Source organism: Carlito syrichta, unplaced genomic scaffold (assembly GCF_000164805.1).
Source record: "Carlito syrichta isolate Samal-C Ts95f unplaced genomic scaffold, Tarsius_syrichta-2.0.1 Scaffold305745, whole genome shotgun sequence".
NCBI lineage: Eukaryota > Metazoa > Chordata > Mammalia > Primates > Tarsiidae > Carlito > Carlito syrichta.
The window spans coordinates 336,083-355,054 of record NW_007249841.1 but is presented as its reverse complement, the minus strand read 5'-3'; the positions used below and the strand labels follow the sequence as shown (position 1 = coordinate 355,054).

Here is an 18,972-nt window from a genome sequence, read left to right as displayed (position 1 = left end):
CTGAACTCCTTAACTTCGCTCTCACCTCCATTCCTGCCAGTGCCACTAGTTCAACTTCATAAAGACAAATATTTAGTGCTAGTTTCCCACCTGCACTCTTCCCCTCAAAATACTCCCCTGTATCCTCTTGTTCCTTTCTTAATCTCTCAGGGAATTACACCAGTCATCTGCTCTTAAAAAGGAACCAATCTATTTCAACTTTATTATTTTTTATCGATATCTGATATTTGTGCATACTTATGCAGTACACGTGATATTTTGTTATATGCACAGAATACGTAATGACCAAGTCAGGACATTCAGGGTATTCATTACCTCGAGCATTTATCATTTCTGTGTGCTAGGAATATTTCAGATCCTCTCCTCTAGCTATTTTGAAATATATAATACGTTGTTATCAACTATAGTCACCCCACTGTGCTACTGAACACTCAAACTTACTCCACCTGACTGAATGCTTGTACCTATTAACCAACCTCTCCTCATCCCCCCATTCCCACCCCCTTCCCAGCCTCTGGTATCTATCAATTAACCAAGGTTTTTAAGGGGGAAAGTAAACAGGAATGCACATCACAATCAATAAATGCAGACCTACCGGAAAATACACAGAATCATGGCTACAGTGTAGCCTTTCACTGCTCAGTGTTCTAACTCTCTAGTGGGGTTGGGGGTTAATGAAAGGTTGAAAACCGCTGGTCTCCATGTTATATCCTTCTGCCTCTTTAGACCACACACTCATCTTCAGTTTCACTGCCATCCTGAAAGCTTCTCTTCTGTCTGGACCGCCTGACTTCTAAGTCTCTCTTTTCTCTAAACCCTTCATCTGATCCTGCCGCCGCCTCTAGCTTCTACTCCACGAAGCCCCCTGCCTCTCACATCCAGTGCTGGGGAAGGCTGGGGAAGACAGGACTGGGATTGCGCCTGGCTCACCATCATTCCCTCAGGAGCCACAGTCACATCTCTGCTACTGTCCTAGTACCCTGACTGTGGTCACCTGTGCTGAGAGGAGTCCCTTGGACCCAAGGAAAGCCAGTAAAATGTCTCTCCTGGGAATCTGAAACCCTGAAAGTCGTCTCACTACAGAACCCCAGGAATGTACAGATGCTGACTTCCCAAGGCTCGCCTGCACAGCACCCACTTCAGAACCTGCAAATTGCGCTCCTGTGTCCTCCAGACACATCTTTCCCAGCCAAAAGTTAGGCAAACTGATGCTGCAGCTTGCAACTAGGAGGATGGAACTCATCCAGAATACACCGTGCTGGCAGCCAACACAAGACCCAATACAGAAGCAAGGCATCTAATCCCGAAAAGGCATTCAAAGCCATGAGTCATTGGAGAAATGGAATTTAAAATTATGAGATGAACAAGACTGGTAAATAAAAAATGCTGACAATACTAAGTGTTGGCAAGAATGTGAAACAAAAGGAACTTTCAACAGAGACAAGAATATGGAAAGTTGGAAAACTTTCTGATACTGCTCTGTAACTGGAACATTTACTAATTACAAAATGGTTCAACCCTTTGAAAATCAACTGGATGTATTTATTTATTTATTTATTTATTTATTTATTTATTTATTTATTTAATGAATTGGAGTCTCACTCTGTCGCCCAGACTGGAGTGCAGTGGCTGCTCCCGGCCACCGCAGCCTCAACCTGCTGGGCTCCGGCAATCCTTCCACCTCAGCCTTCCAAGTAGCTGGAATTAACAGGCATGCGCTACCACGCCCAGCTGATTTTCTGATTTATTGTAGAGATGAGGTCTCGCCACCCAGGTGGGTCTTGAACCCGCAGGCTCAGGCAATCCACTCACCTCAGCCTCCCAAAGGCACGGGATTACAGGCTGAACCACCAAGCCTGGCTGGACGTCTTTATTAAAGTTGAAATTATACATTCCCTGTGACCAATTATATTCTGACATGCTACAGAAATCTGCACATGTGTACCAGGATGCACAAGCAAGACTGCACACAGCAGAACACTGATAATAACTCAAAGTGGAAGCAACGCAAAGGTCTACCTACAGTAAAACAGATAAACTATGACACCTGTGTGAAGGAATAAAGGTACCAATGCCACATGCCATAAACATGGCAAATATGTATAAGCAAGTCAAAAAAGTACATCCTTTTGAACTTGTAATATAAAATTAGGCAAACAATATTGTTTGCAGATACACATAAGGGTAGTAAAACTGGAAATAAAAGCAAGGAAATGCTTACTAGAACAGGTAGAAAGTGGCAACACACAGAACAGAGGGAGGACACTGCAGTCGGGGACCTTGGTGATTTCTGCTACGTCAGCACTACTTTGTTTTTCGACTTGGGTGGAGTTATGTGTCATTCACTTTGTAACTGTCTGTTAAGTTATACATATTGTGGTTATGTACTTTTCAGTATACTTGTGATATTTTCGTTGTTTAAAAAATATCAAATCACATGACCGTATCCGTGTTATCTCAATAGCTAAGTTATATTCTGAAAAAACTGAAAAGCAGTTACAAAAAAAGCTGATTAGAAGGCATAAAGTATGATGACCGTATCCTCATTACAGATTTCACAGCAAAAAATAGAGATTTGTCTAAAGCATCCAATGCCAGTATTCCTTTACAGATGAGACATGCTCCCCACTCCACTCAGAGTGGGATAGTTTCTTCCCCAACCAGCCCTCAGCATAGTCCACCAGCACTTCAGTAAGTCATATCAAATGGTCTGCCAACAACCAACACTGTCTAGACCAACATGTTCCACTTGAATTCCAGTAATAGGAAAACCGCCCTTTCAAAAGAACCAAGAAAAGCGTGCACAACAGTATTGGTAGATAACTCCCTGACCACCACCTTAGCCTGCACATACACAGCGCTAATCTCATCCTAAGGCCTTCACATATCATCGTCTCATTTAACACTCTGAGGTGGGCATTATTATTGCCCCATTTTATAAATGAACAATTTGAGTTACAAAAAAGTTAAATAATTTACCCAAATAAGAAGTAGAAAAGATTTCATGAAAATGATAAAACCAAATTTAGAAATAATTCTGAAACGCAGACCTACTGCATGATCTCACATGCAGAAGATTAAACAGCTGAACCTATAAAAATAGCAGAATGCAGTTACCATGGGCCGGAGGACTGAGGGGGTCAGAGGTTTTGGTCAAGAATTCAAAATTAAGTCACAGAAAAGGAATAAATTCAAGAGACTTACCGTACAACAAGATGACTAAAGTTAATAACAATGTGTTACACATGCTTGAAATTCGCTAAGAATAGATTTTGGTGTTCTCACCACAAAAATACTGCGGATGTGAGGTAATGCACATGTTAATTAACTCAATGTAGTCATTCCACAACATACACATATTTCCAAACATGTTGTACATGATAAATATATACAATGTTTTCTGTCAATTAAAAAAAAATTTAAACAAAGTAACAATTCCACGTGGATCTTTTTGTATCTTTTTTTTAGTAGAAATGCATATATATAGTTTAAAGGTGCAGTTCTTAATGGCATTTTCATATTTTCATTGAATGAAATTAAAACCTAACCCCACCCAGAAGACAGAGTGTGCATCCCCAGAGAAGCAGCAGGGCTGGAGGGAGAGGCCTTTGCCATTCCCATGAGTCACACTTTTATTCATACTCGATACACATTTACCAACAGCTTGATGTACATAACCAAGGACCCAGGCTCTGTATACAAAGACAGGTATGACCAGTCCTTGCCCACAGAACCCCTGCAGCATGGGGAGAGGAGGGAAAACACACAGGAAGTTATCAGCACTTGGAAATATATCAGAACACCCTACCTTCACTTGGAAGGACAACAAATCTACCCCCACAGTCCATGCTACATATGTCTTTGCTGATCCTGTTACACCCTGATTCTGTAGCTCAGTGGTTTTCAAAGTGTGTTCCCAACCAAGAGTATCACCATTACTTAAGAGCTTATTAGAAATGCAAGCCGGGCTCGGTGGCTCAGCCTGTAATCCCACGCCTTTGGGAGGCTGAGGTGAGTGGATTGCCTGAGCCCGCGGGTTTGAGACCTGCCTGGGCAGCGAGACCTCATCTCTACAATAAATCAAAAAATCAGCCAGGCGTGGTAGCGCATACCTGTAATTCCGGCTACTTGGAAGGCTGAGGCGGAAGGATCGCCAGAGCCCAGCAGGTTGAGGCTGCGGTGGCCAGGAGCGGCCACTGCACTCCAGTCTGGGCGACAGAGTGAGACTCCAACTCAAAAAAAAAAAAAAAGAAATGCAAACCTCGGACTCCACTTCAGACCCACAAACTCTAGAGTGGGGCCCACCACCTGTGCTTTCACAAACCTGGGAAGTGATTCTGAAGCACACTCAAGACTGAGGACCAATACTTAGTGCCACCAATATCAAGATGCCACAGCCAAAATGAGTTCTGCTAGACACAGTGAAATTCACCTGTCCACTCTAGGCTGTTCCAAGCTGTAACAAACATTAGGATTGCTCCCAGCCTAGATGTCTTTCAAGAAATTCCAAAGAGATCCTAGCAATACCAGGGTTCCAGAATAACCTCTTAGAACCCAGCATTATGAAAACGAATAACAAATTAAAGAAACAGAATTCGCTCATCTAGTTGCACCAACTGTTATAATAGCATCACAGCTTAGTTATAGCTAAGGCAACACTAAACTCAAATCAGCAATCCCTGCATTTAATTACCATATTTCTACTACCTATAAAACCACACCAAACACTAAGATTAAAACATTCTCAACTACTTGTTACCTGGCATCTGAATTAGGATAGAAAAAAACTTATTTTAACAAGGGAAAATTCAGGATTTAAAGAATTCAGAAAATTAAATTTGAAATATCCCATGCCCCTAGTTCCACTTATATAACAAAGACAGGATTACTAAAATAATACCTACTGCTTCAAATGATCCCTCTCTTTTTATAATCTTACATACATATTAAAACTCTCAAGTTCAATTTCTAACAGCTCTTAAAATAAATAGAAATCCATAAAAAATGGTCCAAAGTTTTAGTTAAAAGAAAATATTAACAAAAAGGCATATAATGCATCAATTCTTATTTTACACTTAATCAGACCGGCTACTATTATATATTTAAAACTTAGTTGTCATCTCTTCCTGACTTTAAATAGGGTGAGAAATATTTAGATAAATGCATAAAGTCAAAGAATTTAAAGGAATGAGGTACTATTTAGTACAACTGTAACTCAAAAGGACTCCTTCACAAGTGTCGACTTAAATCAAGTAACGTCACTGTCCCATTCCCCACAACAAAAAAGGAGCACCCTCCCTTTCAGATTGGCCAAATACAGATGAATTGCTTTGGTTTTTCAAATTATTACCAGTGAGTGTTTACCTTCTTTCTCTGAACAAATATTTTACAAGTCACTTTTGATACTTTTATAGTTTGAATATAATGTTTATACAAGCATCAGAATCTTTACAAAACACAACTCTGTAGCTGAATGCTTTACATAAATTAATATAGGAATAACTTGAAAGATTCCATGATCTGAACGGCACCAGCATTAGAGGCCACAGTGAAAGTGTACAGAGGTACCTTCCATGCTATCACCTTCACGACGCCGTGGAGTGGATGTCTGTCCTCACACAGTACCCCACCCAAGGGTGAACCACATGCATGCACACACACTCATGCTAGTGTTTTTAAATAAACGACTGTAGATTTACCATCTCACTGCCTGTGATCCACACAGCTATTGATTTATTTGTATTTTAAGTCTGAGTCACATTTTGGGAGGCAAGCACTAGGTCAATACTTTATTGTATCAAGTATATAAGCTGCCTTTAAAACTGCTTTTTTAAAAAAATATATATGTATTCATAGGGTTTCTCCTTGTCCTGGTTCCCTAAATTCATAACATAAGGTACATCTCCCCTAACCATATATGTGACATTTTTATAGACATCAATCACATTTCCTTTCTGGATAGTGGTCCAGAAAAGACCTAAAGTAAAATGACTAAACAAGAAAAAAGACAACCCATGAGAAACAATGCCCAAGGAATACAATTTAAAGGTTCTGTTGAAGCTTACCTCTTTAGGGCACTGATTTTTGCAACAACCGAGGAGGTTCTTTTCATTTACATCAGCTGTGGTTATTTTTCTAAAAATAAGAGAAAGGTCTGATGACATTCAAACCAAAGTCCATTTTATAGCATAATTTTTCTAAAAATAATTTACAATTTCAAACATATCCATAAAATTATGTATTTAAAATTACTTATTTATTTTTCTCTGACAACTACCTTCAAATTACTTAATTGTTCTGATAACTCAAACCCACAGCCCTTTGTACCAAGTCAAACACCAAAGTGTAATTGCGCTAAGAAGAAAGCACAAAACACAAAACATCATCTGAGCCTGGCGTCTTTTAATAATTACTGCCAGAGATCTTTCCCTGAAGATCAATCACTTTAATTCATAATTACAATTCTTCTTAACATCCCCATGAAAAACATTTAAAAGACAGTCGTTCAATATGCCCAAACTGAAAATTTTAGACTATTCAATAAGAAATTCAATAAGCTTTTTTTTTTAAAGTTTGGGTGTTTTGGGGTAAGCTATCTATAAATATTAGAAATTAATTCAGCCGGGCTCGGTGGCTCAGCCTGTAATCCCGCGCCTTTGGGAGGCTGAGGTGAGTGAATTGCCTGAGCCTGCGGGTTCGAGACCCGCCTGGGCAGCGAGACCTCATCTCTACAATAAATCAAAAATCAGCCGGGCATGGTGGTGCATGTCTGTAATTCCGGCTACTCGGAAGGCTGAGGCGGAAGGATCCCCGGAGCCCAGCAGGGGAGGCTGCGGTGGCCGGCAGCGGCCACTGCACTCCAGTCTGGGCTACCGAGTGAGACTCCAACTCAAAAAAAAAAAAATAATAAGAAATTAATTCACTTTAGATCTAGTTATTTTAGCCCAGTCTATGCTTTGAAATGCTTTTATATCTGACTCAGTGGGTGATTCAGAAAAAAACCCCACAAACACCAAGGAATAAACTTTCTTCCTAACAGATAGTTGAACAGAACCCAAGAAACCCTGCCTCCAGTCAGCATCTTGTGACAGCCTGAAACTCCCTAGGGGCAGCCTACTTTTCTCTTCCCCATTATCTTCTCTCTCCTCTCCGTTACTCTCTTCCTATTCCCTTTCACCAGACAAGACTGTCAAAATATGCCTTAAGGTCAGCCTCACTAATGTTAATTAAAATTATTATCTGAGGTCAGGTAAGGTGGCTCATGCCTATAATCCCAGTACATTGGGAGGCTGAGGTGGGAGGTCCGCCTGAGGCCAGGAGTTCAAGATCAGCCTGGGCAACATAGCAAGACTCTGTCTCTTCTGTCTCTATAAGAAAAACCAAAAAACCAAAAACCTATTATCTTAAATATTCTTTTTTTTTTTTTTTTTGAGTTGGAGTCTCATTCCATCACCCAGGCTGGAGTGTAGTGGCATGCTCACGGCCACCCCAGTCAGCACTGACCTGCTGGGCTCTAGCGATCCTTCCGCCTCAGCCTTCCAAGTAGTCGGAGCTACAGGCGCATGCTACCATGCCCAGTTAATTTTTTAAAATTTATTGTAGAGACAAGGTCTTGTCAAGTTGCCCGGGCTGGTCTCAAACCCACAGGTACAGGTAATCCACTTGCCTTGGCCTCCCAAAGTGCTGGGATTACAGGTTGAGCCACCGAGCCCAACTAAATATTCATATTAAGTTAGCTATAGATGTACTCTAGCATGTCCATTTTCTTGGCAAAATTTACTTCAAACCACAAAGTTTTCAAGCTAAAATTACTCCACATTTTTTATTCTGACAAGGAGAATTTCCCCTCTAAACTAAAGAATTAATGTTTTAATTCCTGCTACTCTATAGTTAGGAATAAATTAGCTTTTCAAGGCCTGTATTTTTTACATCCAATGTATACAGAAGACATTTACACAAAGCAGAAAAAGATTGTGATATTACATGTATTAGATATGCACATATATTCAATTTTTAATATATATATTACACTATATATTCATCCATAGCTCCTGGTTTATAACTCCCACAGCCTTTGATAATTCTCCCCAAGTCAGGCCACAGAAACTAAGACGCTCATCTTCCCTTGCCTTTCTGTCCTGGAGCAGGTCATAAAAAAAACTCTCTGCCTGATCTTGTCTGCAGGTCATAAGACTGCCTTTCAAAGGGGCCCTGCCCCATAACCCAGGGGAAGGAAGGTTGCACAGAAAGGCCAAAAGAACCTAAACAGATGGGTCTTGCAGAGTTTAGTCTGTTAGTATTAGATCACACACACTCATCTATTAACATTAGATCATATCCTCTTTGTCCAGTCATAATTCTACATGATTGTCTATGCTTCAATCATGCCCAAGAAGACAGGGTACAGAGAGTCCGGACAGTTGAGCACATGGAAATTCCTAGAGGGTGGTGGGGACAGGGATGGAGTCAACAGGCTCCTTTCTCTATACCTCATCATATGTATCTCTTCATCAATTTCCTTCATAATATCCTTTATAATAAACAAGTAAATGTGAGTTTTCCTGAGTTCTGTGAACTGCTTTAGCCAATTAACCAAACCCAAAGGAAAACAGGAATTTTCATTGGAAAAAACAGAGAAAGTTATCCAAAATTCATACATGCATACACACACACACACCCGCACGCACGCGCGCGCACACACACACACACACACACACACACACACACACCAGGCCCAGACGGTTTATAGGAGAAGTTTATGAAAGCCTCACTAACCAGTATTTCCAATGATACTACGTAAAATATTCTAGACCTCAGAAAATCAAGGAAATAGCCAGGTTTATTTTATAAAACAAATAAGGTGCCAAATGGTAATTTTCTAGGTCCTCACTGTCTTTGACTTTTATTCATTGGACTTTTATTATAGGTAGAACTCCCCTGTCCCATTTATTAATAATAGCTGTATGACCAATGGATTCTTATTTTATTCACCTAGCCACTGTCATCCTGATGTTTAAATCACTAAACATCAAAGGCCCACGGGAGTGTCTTTAAACTGGCTCCCAAGTCGTTTTGATATGTTACCATCTTTCTTTGGTGTTTTCTTTCTTTCTGGCTAATTCAAATGTCTCGGGATTATCATGTGCTTACCTACTCTCACCCAGGACTTCACCATTTCTCCAAGAGCCTTTTCAGTGGAAAGTGATACTGAAACCACTGGGTGTGCTCAATGCTCCTGTGTGTCATCACTTCTAGACTCTGTTTTGAAATCTTTTTTTAATTTTAATTTTAAAGATGTGGGGTACAATTCAGGAATAGGTATACAAATGGTCCCTGTACAGGTAAAGTTTGGGTCTCACTTTGGTCCCCATTTCAGCTGGTTTGAGATCAGGAACCCCTATTGATTAAGTGTCCCCACCCTGGGAGTTTCCCACTACTGTCAATCCCTTTCTTATAGCATTATGATTAACTGTGCAGGGTCCACTTATGAGTGAGAATGTGGTATTTTCTTTGTTCTTTGTTTCTGTGACAGAACACTGAGCATTACAGACTCTAAGTTCATCCAAGTTGCTGTGAAGTTCATGATTTTGTCCTTCCTTATGGCTGCGTAATGATACCTAAAAGACCTAAAAATCGTCCTTCCATACAACCCAACAATCCCTATTCTGGGAATATACCCTGAGGAACTCAAATCACTCTATGAAAAAGATACCTGCACACACATTATTGCAGCATTATTCACAATAGCAAAAACATGGACCCAATTGTGCTGCCCATCAAAAGTGGACAGGATAAAATGTTTTGACACATTAAGAACCATTTTTTAATTTCTTTTTGTAAACTGGCAGTTCACATCCTTGCCCTTTTTCCCCTCTTGGAGTTCGCCTCCTTTTCCCCTCCTTTCTCCAGCAATTAATTCTGCAGGTTCCACTTTTAATTCTAGCTCTCTTGCTATTTCCACCACATCGGAAGATACCTCCTCCAATGAAGTCTTCAAACCCTCCGGTCATCCATGAGGTTTGGAATCAATTTCTTCCAAACTCCTCAGATTCATCAGAGAAATCACTACCTAAATCTGCCAGCTGAAATAGTAAGACTTGAAAGTTGACATTAATCCTTGATCCATGGGTGTTGTGTTGGCAGGCATAAAAACAGTATTAATATCCATGTACATATCCATCAGATTTCTTGGGTGATCAGGAACATTGTCAAATAAGCATTATTATTTTGAAAAAAACTTTCTGAGCAGTAGTCTCAACAATGGGCTTAAAATACCCAATAAACTATGCTGTAAACAGACGTGCTGTCATCAAGGCTTTGTTGTACCATTTATGGAGTACAGGCAGAGGAGATTTAACATAATTTTTAAAGGTCCTAAGACTTTCAGAATGGTAAATGACCACTGGTTTCAAATTAAAGTCACCAGTTGCACAAACTCCTATAACGAGTGTCAGCCTGTTCTTTGAAGCCAGGCACTGACTTCTCTATCTACAAAAGTCACCAGCATCTTCTTTCAACAGAAGGCTGCTTCTTCTAAGTTAAAAATCTGTTGTTTAATGTAGCCACCAATTTCCTTAGCTAGATCTTCTGGAGAACTTGCTGCAGCTTCTCTATCAGCACTTGCTGCTCCACCTTGCACTTTTATGTTATTGAGACAGCTCCTTCCCTTAAACCTCAAGAACCAACCTCTGCTAGTTTCAACCCTTTCTTCTGCAGTAGCCTTGCCCCTCTCAGACTTGACAGAAGTAAAGAGAGTCGGGGCCTTACTCTGAGTTAGACTCTGACTTAAGGAATGTTGTGGCTGCTTTCACCTTCTATCCAGACACTACATTATCTTCATATCAGCAATGAGGCTGTTTCTCTTTCTTTCCATTTCTGTTTGCTGGAGTAGCATTTCTAATTTCCTTCATATTCACAACTTGCCTAACTGGCACAAATGGCCTATCTGGGCTTTTAACAAGCCTCTCTAAGCTTTTGATTTAAAGTGAGAGATAGGCAACTCTTTTTTCTTTTCTCTTTTTTTTTTTGAATTGGAGTCTCACTCTGTCACCCAGGCTGGAGTGCAGTGACATACTCACGGCCACTCCAGCATCGACCCGTTGGGCTCCAGTGATCCTTCAGCCTCAGTCTTCCAAGTAGCTGGAACTACAGGCATGCACCACCACACCCGGCTAATTTTTTAACTTATTGTAGAGACGAGGTCTTGCCAAGTTGCCTGGGCTGGTCTCAAACTCGTGAACTCGGGCAATCCGTTCACCTCAGCCTTCCAAAGTGCTGGGATTACAGGCTGAGTCACCGAGCCTGGCCAACTCTTACCTGAACACTTAGCGGCCACTGGAGAGTTATTAACTGGCCTAATTTCAATACTGTGTGTCTCAGGGAATAGGGAGGCCCAAGGAGAGGGAACGAGATGGGGAAACTGCCGGTTAGAGCAGTTAGAACACACACAATGTTTATCAGTTAAGCTCACTATCTTAGAGGAGCTTAATGTTCTGCAAGAACCTTATAGGAAACTTATAAGAACCTGGGGTACAGTTTGCAGCACCCCAAAACAATTACCATAGTAACATCAAAGATCATTGATCATACATTACCATAACAGATATAATGAAAATGAGAAAGTTTAAAATACTGTGAGAATTACCACTATGTGACACAGAGGCACAAAGTGAAAAATGGTGCCAATAGACTAGCTCGATGTGGGGTTGTCACAAATCTTCAATTTGTAAAAAACACAGTATCTGCAAGGTGCAATAAAACAAGGTATGCTCGTATGTATAAGTCAAATTTTGATCAAATAAAATTCTAGTGTGACACAGTCATTGGAATAGTCAGTCACAGCAGTGTTTCTCTTATTTTTTTTTAAAGCAGTGATACAATTTTTTCCCAACACTATCTTATACAGAATTTCCAAATGGGAAAAAAGCATAATTCCCCTGCTTGAAAAGGTTAAGTATTTAAAAGATGGAGTATCTACATCTCAACCTTCCAGGTCTCTATTGGAAAGTCCAGGCCCCAAGAATCCAAGCAACACAATGGAAAAACATTCCTTCAAGTCTACTATAAAAGGTTCTGAACTATGAAAAGATACCAATTCAAATAATTTTAGCAAAATCAAATTATTTCTTCAGTCTACTTACCTACACTCTACATACAAGCTTGTGATCTTGCAGTGACATTTTATTCTAAGCATCTGAACACAAGGTGGACATTCTCCAGGGTGACATGGTAAGACACATGGATGAGGACAGCCCAATGGCTGTGACTTAGAGCACCCTTCTTCACAATGAAGACATTCTGGGCCAGCCTGAAAAACAGCAAGAGAATAAAACACCTAAGTCCACATTTCTATACATTAAATTTCTATATATTAAAGTTATAGAATTTAGCTCCAGGCACAGTAGCTCATGCTTGTAATCCCAACACTTTGGGAGGTAGAGGTGAAATGACTGCCTGAGCCCAAGTCTGAGACCAGCCTGGGCAATTTGGTGAGACCTTGTCTCTACAATCAATAAATAATTAGCTGGGTGTAGTGGCGCATGCCTTATAGTTCCAGCTACTTGGAAGGCTGAAGAGGAAGGACTGCCTGAGCTCAGCAGGCCGAGGCTGCAGTGGCTGTGAGCGTGCCACTGTGCTCCAGACTGGGCAACAGTGAAACTCTGACTCAAAATAAAAATAAAGTTATAGAATGATACTTCATTAAAATAAAGTACTTCTGCAGCTCTTAGAAATATACTTAATAAAATGGTATATGTTTTCATTTATTTTAAAAATACTCAATATGAATAGCAAGATTGTCAAAAGGACTATTATTCATATAAATGTCAATGCCCATGAACCCCATTAAGTCAAACCGCCTCACTTTTAAAATGAATGACTACATAAAGTATCACTATTAAAAATGTAAATTCTTCCTAAAATATAGTCAGGTCAGGAAAAAACATGAAGTAAAACGTTCATTCAATTCATTTTTAACCAGTAAGCACAACTATCCTTGAAGTAAAGAAATGAACACACTCTTAATACAGAAATTCCAAAGCACTCAATGTTCTGAAGATATATCTCAATATCTCTTCTTGCTAAAGAGAAACACATACAAAGTGAAAATACGGAGAAGGACCAGCAGTTGATTTTTTTTTTTCAGAAAGCAGGATTTCTTGAGAGGACAGAAAAGCTCCCACAGTGGGAAGGGACCCAAGGGAGTTGCCTAATAGTTGGTTTTTTAAAGGCACATCAATGAATTAAAGTTAAATTACATTTACAAATAAATGAACCTCAGTGTGACTTAACAAGACACCTCTCTTTACACTAGTGATTTAATAATGTAACTAGTATCCAAATCTACTATAGAAGGTTAAAAATTTCATTGCAAGACATTGTTTTCACATATCACACTTGAGATAAATTAAGTCTTAAAGGTTAGACATGTTCACTATCAATCCTAGGTACAGCCATGATTACAAAGTTATTATTAATGAAATTCGAAGCTATTTTTGACATTTATGAATAAAAAGTGTTGTGAATTATGAAAATATTCTTTTGTAAATAGTTTTTTTAACTTTTAAAAAGTATATTCATTTATTCCACAAATACTTATTCAGCACTTATATGACAGGCATTGCTCTGCCCACTGAGAACACAGAGAAGGGTCCTTGGAACATCCATCCGAATCAGGAGATGAAGAAGTATACGTGTCTTCATAAGGACCCTAATGAGAGGAAAAGCTGGATGGAGGGGTGGTGGAAGCAGCAGGAAGGATGCTTGCTGGGTCAATTCCACATCTGAGAGAGTCACAAGAGGGAGAGTCCAGAAAAAGGAATAGTAAGTGAAAAGCCCTGAGGAAGAGCACATGAGGAACATTCCAGAAGCAGCAAGTGCAGAACCAAAAGTAAATGAGCAAGAGTATGAGGTGTCAGGTATCATCAGGCCTTTGGGTTTTAACCTGAGATTGACTGAAAGCCACCAAAGGGTGCAGAACAGGGAGATTACGCCTGCCTCACATTTTTAAAGATGATCTGGTTGATACAAAAGTGAGAGTGGAAAGGTTGGCTAGGAAAACACTGCAGAAATCAGGGTTAAGAGCAGATGGTGGCTTAGATAAGGACATTAGTGGTACAGGTCATGAGAAATGGTCAGAGTTCAGAACTGTTCTGAAGACACACCTAACAGAATTTGCTGTGAGAAAAGGACAATGAAACTAAGAGAGAGATCAAGTGTGATTCCTATGTCTTTGACCTGTGCAACTGGGTAAAAATGGTGATAATGTCTTTCTGAAATGGAAAAGACAGGAAGAGGGTTAGGACACAAATCACAACATACGCAAACAGAGCCAGAGTCAACATGCAGAGTCTATTTCACTTGCTCTTCCTGGCAATGTGGGACACCTAACAACAATCTCCTGCTTAAATAACATGAGTAGAAGAGCATGTTGGGCTAGGAGTTAAAAAAGATCAGAGATACTGTTTTCCAACTGCTACTCTCCTGCTGCCTAGTTATGAACAAAAAACCTGATAACATTAAACTTCAGTTTCCAGAAGCTAAACAAGAAATGTACTTATATGAGCTCCTTCTAGCTATGGAAAAAAAAAAAACTACTGCCTCTACTCTTGCTAAGCTATTTTCCTGGATCTCTTCCAATATCAAGTCCTATCTTCTAGAAAAGACTATCCTAATTAGGAATTACAGCAAGTCTGTCTATCAAACACCTTATGCAGTTCTCAATTAAAAATAGAAGCCTTAACCCAGGAAGCAACATTGGGATAATCCACAATAAATCCCTAATGGTCATATTAGCTTCAGAAGTAAGTTTTTTCTGACTCATTTGATATTCTGAAAATCCAGAAGAGGAAGGCCACACATAGCAGTTACACCCTAACTAGCTAAAGTGACTTTGAATCATTATTTGTTAGTTTGAGTTTATAATTCCAATATATTTTTCATTTTATGAGTACATTTTGTAGGATAAGGCATAGATCAATGAAGAAATTATAAGCAATATATTTACATATATATTTGCATATGAACAAGAATGATATGGGCATTTATACTGTCATGAACTACAATTACCAAATCAAATATGTATTAAAAAAAACCTAACAATGCAAGTGAAATTTTCCATAACACAATTCATATTAATAATTTCAATAGCTGTAAATGTTATATTATTTAATAATAAAGCGAAGCTTAAATATTCTGGCTTATTTCTCAATAAGACACTTGCTAATATTATTATGACTCCCTACAGAATGGAAGACTAGGAAAAAAATTAGTTATTTTAAATACAAAGCTTAATATTATTTAAAATTTGATTAACTACAATTGTTTTCCTTGTAAAGTGGCAATTTTTAGAGATCTCTGAATAGTTGATTTCTCATATGCAAATACAATGCTTTTAGTTAATAATGTACACATATATACACCACTCATCAATGAAGTTATACACTTTTCAACAAAAGATTGGGAACTTATTGAAATTATGAATATTGTCTATCATATGTGTCAAGTTTGGGAGGCTGAGGTGAGTGGATTGCCTGAGCCCACGGGTTCAAGACCCGCCTGGGTGACTTGGCGAGACATCATCTCTACAATAAATCAAAAAATCAGCCGGGTGTGGTAGCACATGCCTGTAGTTCCAGCTACTTGGAAGGCTGAGGCGGAAGGACCGCCGGAGCCCAGCAGGTCGCGGCTGCGGTAGCCGGGAGCAGCCACTGCACTCCAGTCTGGGCGACAGAGTGAGACCCCAACTCAAAATAAATAAATAAATAAAAAATAACTGAGAGCCAATCTTTAGACTAATCAGAGATATGAACAGAGATAAGTAGAGGAGATGGTGATATTGCAACTTGCTATTTAAAAAGATCCATAAGTACTATATTTTTATCATGAGACCATATCTGTATTTTATCTGTATTTTATCATGAGACCCTGTATTAACACAGGGACAGTATGTAAAGAGTTCACATTAAAAGGCACAATGCTACAGCTAGTGCAAAGTCACAGAGCAACATACACTAAGCTGTGAAAGTCAGCTGTCTAGCTGCTCAGAGAAGGAGGGCGAGGGGAAGGACTAAGGAAACACAGACACACGCTGGGTACCAGGACCGCTACCAGGGAAGAGAGGGTTGGCTAGAAGGCCAAACCTCACCTGCACACAATTTACTTATGTAGTATATCCTCACATGTATCCCATAAATCTAAAATTTAAAAAGAATTAAGTAAAAAAAAAGCTTAAAAATTCAGTTGTCTTAGGAAAGGCAAGGAAGGAGAAAGGGCAAAAATGAGGAAAGACACTAAAGCAAAAAGGAAAAATATTTATGGTATAATTGTTGAAAACAAATTTCAAGCATACCATAGGCATATACGTGCATTCACCCTAAGAACATTACCTTGCTTTTGCCAGTGCAGCCATCAACTTCAGTTACTTTGTGGCATTCTTTCATACATGTGTGATTCTGACACTCTAAGGTCCGTCCACAAACTCTCTTACAAGAGTATGGTCCTACAGCATGGCATGGGAGTGGACTCACCTTAAATAAAAAAGGAAATTAGCAACACACACCACCACCACCACCACCACCACCACCACCACCACCACCACCACCACCACCACCACCTTCTGGACACATGTGCCAAAATGACTCCGCTATCATTTGAGAACAAGTTTCCCAGAGGTCTCTTAAGTTTTCATCAATAATATTATCCAAACAAAAGTAACGTATGAAGATATTCCCAAAAAATGAGCACCAAGAAGCAAAACATTCTGTTCCTAAAAGGAAAACTTAATATAATGATTCTGTAGTCAATGCATATACACAGGCTGACTTTCAAATAAAAGCAATGTATATTTTCAAAGTTAGTAGATGAACTCTTATGTTCTTTATAAAACTACTTTGACTTTGTTATTTTTTACAACTCTGGTATAGAAAATTTACTTAAAATATTGTACCTATAACTCACCTCATGCTTCCCAAGACACTCCCTGCAAGGAAAAAATAAAATAAAATGAAAACATTATAAATTCTTCCAAAAGGACATCTAAAGCAATGAAGCTAGCTCTACTAGTTTTAATAAGAGTAAAGAATAAACACATATGGAAATAGTAAGTGATGACAGTAAGGTTATAGGACACAAAGTTAATACAGAAACCCCAATTGATATCCTATTTATTAGCAATGAACAAATTGGAATTTGAAATAAAAAACACAACACTATATTAGCACACACACACACACACACAAACCTAGGTATAAATTTAACAAAATATATACAAGATCTATGAGAAAAACACAAAACGCTGGTGAAGAAAATCAAAGATCTAAAAAAATGGAAGTTCATGTTCGTGGATAGAAAGGCTCAAAATTGTTAAGATGTAGCTTCCTCCCAGTTTGACACAGATTCAACACAATTCCAATCAAATTCCCAGCAACTTATGTTGTAGATATCAACAAACTGATTCTAAAGTCTATGTGGAAAAATAACAGATCCAGAAGAGTTGCCTCAACACTGAAGAAGAACAAAGTCATTACTTGACTTACTATAAAGTTGCAGAGATCAAGACAGTATGTATTGGTGAAGGAATCGATAAATAAATCAATGGAACAGAATAGAGAGCCCAGAAATACACTGACAAAAATTACTCAGCTATAAGTGAATTTGACAAAAAAGCAAAGAAAATGGAATGGAAAAGGGATATTCTGTTCAACAAATGGTCGGTGTTGGAACAAATGGACATTCACCTGCAAAAACAATCTAGACAGACCTTACGCCTTTCACAATAATTAACTCAGAATGGATCACAGACCTAAATGTAAAATGTAAAACTATAAAACACAGGAGAGGATCTAGGAAGCCTTGAATTTAGTTTGACTTTTTAGATACAATACTAAAAGTTTGATCCAAGAAAGAAAAATGGATAAGATGGACTTCATTAAACTAAAAACTGTTGCTCTGCAAAGATCACTTTAGAAAATGAAAAGGCACAAACTAGGAGAAAATATTTAGAAAACAAACACCTGATAAAAGACTTGTAGTCAAAATACACGGAGAATTAAAACTCAAAACAAAGAAGGCAAACAATGCAGTTTTAAAAATGGACAAAAAAGCCAGGCTCGGTGGCTCGGCCTATAATCCCATGCTTTGGGAGGCTGAGGTGAGTGGATTGCTTGAGCCCGCGGGTTCGAGACCCGCCTGGGCAACTTGGCAAGACCATATCTGTACAATAAATCAAAAAATTAGCCAGGCATGGTAGTGTGTGCCTGTAGCTCTAGCTATTTGGAAGGTTGAGGTGGAAGGATTGCCGGAGCCCAGCAGGTCGAGGCTGTGGTGGCCAGGAGCGTGCCACTGCACTCCAGTCTGGGCAACAGAACAAGACTCCATCTCAAAAGAAAAAAAATGGACAAAAAAGGAACAGAAAGTTAAACACTGCATGTTCTTACTCATGCAGAAGCTAAAAAAAGTTGATCACATAGAAATAAAAAGCAGAACACAGTCTGTAAGAGGCTGGAGAGGGAAGAGGCAACGGGTGGTAGAGACGCGTTAAAGGACACAAAACCAGAGCTGACTGGAAGAACAAGTTCTGGAGTCTTACAGCACTGGAGGATGACTAGAGTTAACAATGATATATACATTCAACTCGCCAGAAAAGAGACACATTCTGGCATGTGTCCAGAAGGTGGGGGTGTGTGTGTGTGTGTGTGTGTGTGTGTGTGTGTGTGTGTGTGTGTGTGTGTTGCTAATTTCCTTTTATATTTGAGTCCACTTCCATGCCCAACACAAAAAAGTGATGCTTAAGATGATGGACATACTGATTACCCTGACCTGATCACTACATACTGTATGTATTGAAACATCACTATGTACCCATAAATATGTACAATTATATGTCAATTAAAAATAATTTTCTAGCCAGATTCGGTGGCTCAGCCTATAATCCCGTGCCTTTGGGAGGCTGAGGTGAGTGGATTGCCTGAGCCC

General features: G+C 39.2%; 1 protein-coding gene across 1 annotated transcript in view; it reads right to left on the bottom strand.

Annotated features, from left to right (window-relative positions):
* NFXL1 (nuclear transcription factor, X-box binding like 1) overlaps nt 1-18,972 on the bottom strand; it is a 70,829-nt gene that overhangs the window by 10,648 nt on the left and 41,209 nt on the right. Inside the window, exons 16-19 of the mRNA XM_008062552.2 lie at nt 16,957-16,978; nt 16,386-16,526; nt 12,141-12,307; nt 6,066-6,135 (exon numbers count right to left, since the gene is read on the bottom strand). Of these exons, the coding sequence (XP_008060743.2) occupies nt 6,066-6,135; nt 12,141-12,307; nt 16,386-16,526; nt 16,957-16,978 (400 nt within the window). The remainder of the gene's footprint in view (nt 1-6,065; nt 6,136-12,140; nt 12,308-16,385; nt 16,527-16,956; nt 16,979-18,972) is intronic.